We start from the raw sequence: 3,745 nt of genomic DNA on the forward strand, positions 1-3,745 counted from the left end.
TGCTACAGTCTGTGGTCCTTTTCCTGCTTCCAGTCGCTGCGTCGAAAAAGGAGATTCGTGTACACTCCTGATGCCTTCTATAGTTTTTTTCTAAAGTCGTTCCAGAAAGCTGTACGAGTTCGTGATTTAACCTATGGACTGCATCATTTCCCAATTTGGCATTAGCTCAAAGTACGTGAATGTCACAGCTCATCCGGTTTTATATACTTTATCTTTTCTTCACAGAATACAGATCTGGGATGTCCTTCACCAGAACTTCCCAGAAACTTTGACGCTTTTAGACGTTTTTTCATCTTTTTGGCTGCTCTCGTCCTTCTTGGTTCGATCACCTACGCGATTATCCGTCTACGTCAGCGAAATTTGGATCGCAAACTTCTACAAAAGGTCAACCGGCAAATAGCTGCGGGTGTCTGAAATCGCCTTCTAAAATCAAGTCATAATGCGTGTGACAAAAGACACCTTTATCATCATCTGTCTGCAACACTGCGCTGTGATCATTTATACTCCGTTTCCTTCCCTGTCTACTAACAACCTTCAGTTTTAATGGTTTATGCTTATCACTTGCGTACTGGACAATTTAAGAATTCCGGTCAAGTAAACAAGCTTTGTGTTGTAACTTGCTAAACGGTAGGGCAACTTTGTCAGTATGGAGGTACTTCGTGAGTCGCTCTTTTTGCCCGGAAACGGAAGAGTCACTAGCACCATGCATCGGGACCCTGTGTATTGTTTACGTGTGAATAGCTGTCTGCTGTAACAGAGTGTCCTGGCCTCAGAGATGTCTCGTAATGATGCCGTTTAGACACTGCGACTGAGTATGGTGCAAGCCTGATTCCTTAAGCTCGAAGTGTTTCATCTTTGGTGTCTCGGACAAATTGTTTCATGGAGTATCTAGTGGCTACGCCAGTTGACGTTGTCAAGAAATGCTTCGATTTCCGAAATTGTTAAACGATATCTACAGTGGTTTGAGTATGTACCGCGCAGACCTACAGTGATTTAGGAGAATTTTATGCCTTATGGCCGAGCAGCTAGATATTCCGAAATCGTTTGAGAACGCTCGTATTGCTGGCCTTGTGTTACCGTTTTCATACTCCGTTGATGAAACAAAGGTCGTCTTTCACTGTACCGATCGTCGGTTGTGAGTAGTGCTGGCTGCAGAGTGCTCGTACGTTGAAGTGAATAGCATATATGACTTGTCTAGCTTCATTTTGGTCGTTAAAACAGGGAAGTTATTTGCTCAGCATAAAAAACGGTTGGGTAAGAGCAGTATATCGGAATCGCAAGATTGGCCTCAGCCCGCGATCAGATGTTCTTTCAACTGAGTATTGTCATGTAGCTAGCAAACGTGAGTTCGAATTTTGGCTCTGTTGTAATTCGGAACAGCCCTCACTGGAAAGGTTGTGCGTGCTGCTGGACATTCGAAGTGGTTCTATAAATTTATACAAGGCAACCCTATGCTTCTTGACTGCACAATTGATATGGTTTGATTATTGGACCGGACTGTGTTGACACGCGAAAGTTTATATTCGTCAATAAATGCAAAACGATCATACGGCGTACAGAGTGTCCGCTATTAGTTTGGTCAGTGGATGGAGGTCCGACAGACATCATCCATCCAAATTAGATGTGAGTTCGGACCATAGTCGGAATATGTGGGCCCCGTCGCAGCGTCTTGGTCCACATGGGACGTTCACACAACGGTACTATATAGCAATCAAGCACCAATAGTTTTTAGTGTCTTCCTGATGATGATCAGTCTGAAGATAGGCTTCCGTCTTAATGGGCAGTAGCCTTCATCAAGTATTCCGAGTAATGCAACAGGTGAACAGCAAATTCAGCTCGAAAAACACGTACAGTGGAGTGTAAAAATTTAGCTCTGACTAAATAATACATTCTGAACCTGAGAACATCAAATATTAGTTGTCGAACTTTGGTGAAGGTGAATTTTGTATGCCGGGACCATCCGAGGTCGCTTGATTTGGTCATTCTGAAGCACTTCGCCATTTTGGATCTCGGACTGGAGGCCTCATTAGCTGTGGGAAGAGGTAGGTTACCGTGATCGCCTCTATAGCATTTGAACGAGGGGCGAACCCACGTTTTGACTTTTTAAATCGGTGACTGAACGTTTCAGGGAATGGTCCATCCGAACATTAAGTATGGCCTGTGGATCAATTTAAGCATTAGTGGCGTTGTTTACACAGACAGCATTCTAAGCATATTTCAACCGCATTAAATGTCAGGGGTGGGCATTTCGTCAACATAACAAGAAAGAAGAGGTAAGAAACAGTCTTTCCTAAATACAAACGGTGCTTTCAAATTTTGTTCCGTCGATGAAACCATCGAATAAGCAGGGCCATTCTTACCTAGCCATCATCAATTTAATGGTAGTAAACACTCTCGGCCAACTTATTTTCAAAAATGAAGGAAGCCCTTCTAGGGAGTGGAAAAGGGGGAGAGTTGGGGGTTCAGTGTTAGCGCGAGTCAGCGAAGCAAAGGTGCTATCATCTTCGAAGAACGTCAAAATGAGTATGAACACTGCAGAGGGTAAAAAGGCTTCAGATGGGATAGACACTATCCCGTGTGAACTGCACCTAATTCGAGCCCAGCACAGTGGCAGATCAAATTAAGGTAGACAATCCAACCGGGAAGTGCTGGCATACTTACCATTTGGTTAGTTTACATGCGGTGCCTTGTATAATTTCCAGGCGAGTCCTGAGGAAAATCTGCAGGCCCAGTCAAGGGACTATGACACCAAAACAATTTTTAAGGCTTGATTACTATCCTGAAAATGCTGGGGGAGCATCTGTCTGTCTGCATTAAGAACGTACTCGTGTAGAACAGTCAGAGAAGCCGAATTCTCTCGCAAGGCTAGTTAATCGAGGAAACCAACGGTGTCCACCGTCAACTATGACTGTCTTCGGGCAAATGAGTGACCATCCTCGAAGATGCAGTTCAAGCTTGCGAATTTCCTCATCACTCTGTATTCATTCAGGAAAAAAACACGGACAACATCACAGTATAAAGCGCAATGATGCATGCTGCTGTGGTTTACTTGAGTTTACCAAATGCTGTAAAAACTCATCACGTCAGAACAGAAACGCCGCACATGCGGCACACCTCATGGTGACAAGCGGCGATATTCCTCATCAGTCGCATCATATCTAAGTGTGTCGATGTCGGCTAAACAAATCCTCTACCAACGGTAATCTCCCCTGTAACCAGCTTTTACTTTGATGTGCCTGCCTGCTCCATCCAGGTCAGTAAAAATGCGTCGGCGGTTCTGGGGTGTACAAGTGATATGCCTCGCACATAGTTATCCCGTTTTTCGACAGGTGCACATAAGCCAAACTGACAAAGACAGCTAGCTTCGTTGGAGGAACTTGTGGCACTTCGTGGTTCATTGGAACGCCAATTACGGTGTGAAAAGATCCGAAAGGATTTCACCTGTTTAATCAGTGGGAAAATACTATGCATCAAGCTGGTTATGCACGAGGATTTGTAGGTTCTAACTATGCCTTGATCCATTCAATAGATAGGTGGTAAATAATTTACTTCGATGGTTTTGCAGATTTGTTGGCCTCTTACCAACGGAAGCGCTTTCTGTAGGTTGCAGAGTAGTTTGCTGAAAATTTAACGTTATTCAAGCAATGTTACGGAGTTCCACCGTGAAACGTCCACACCGGAAGTTCCTTTATTCGGTTGTTTCAGTTGGTAGCGGCTCTCGAACCATACCAAATCGGCGTGAACT

At 44.2% G+C, this 3,745-nt stretch overlaps 1 protein-coding gene across 1 annotated transcript; it reads right to left on the bottom strand.

The window, feature by feature from the left end:
• Positions 1-246: 246 nt before the first annotated feature.
• T265_08832 (hypothetical protein) lies at positions 247-3,522 on the bottom strand (the record flags this gene model as incomplete). Its single annotated transcript, XM_009174744.1, has 2 exons — positions 247-345; positions 3,289-3,522. The coding sequence occupies 2 exons, from the start codon at positions 3,520-3,522 to the stop codon at positions 247-249; spliced, it is 333 nt and encodes a 110-aa protein (XP_009173008.1).
• Between the last annotated feature and the right edge of the window lie 223 nt (positions 3,523-3,745).

Source organism: Opisthorchis viverrini (assembly GCF_000715545.1).
Source record: "Opisthorchis viverrini unplaced genomic scaffold opera_v5_236, whole genome shotgun sequence".
In the NCBI taxonomy this organism is placed as follows: Eukaryota; Metazoa; Platyhelminthes; class Trematoda; order Opisthorchiida; family Opisthorchiidae; genus Opisthorchis; species Opisthorchis viverrini.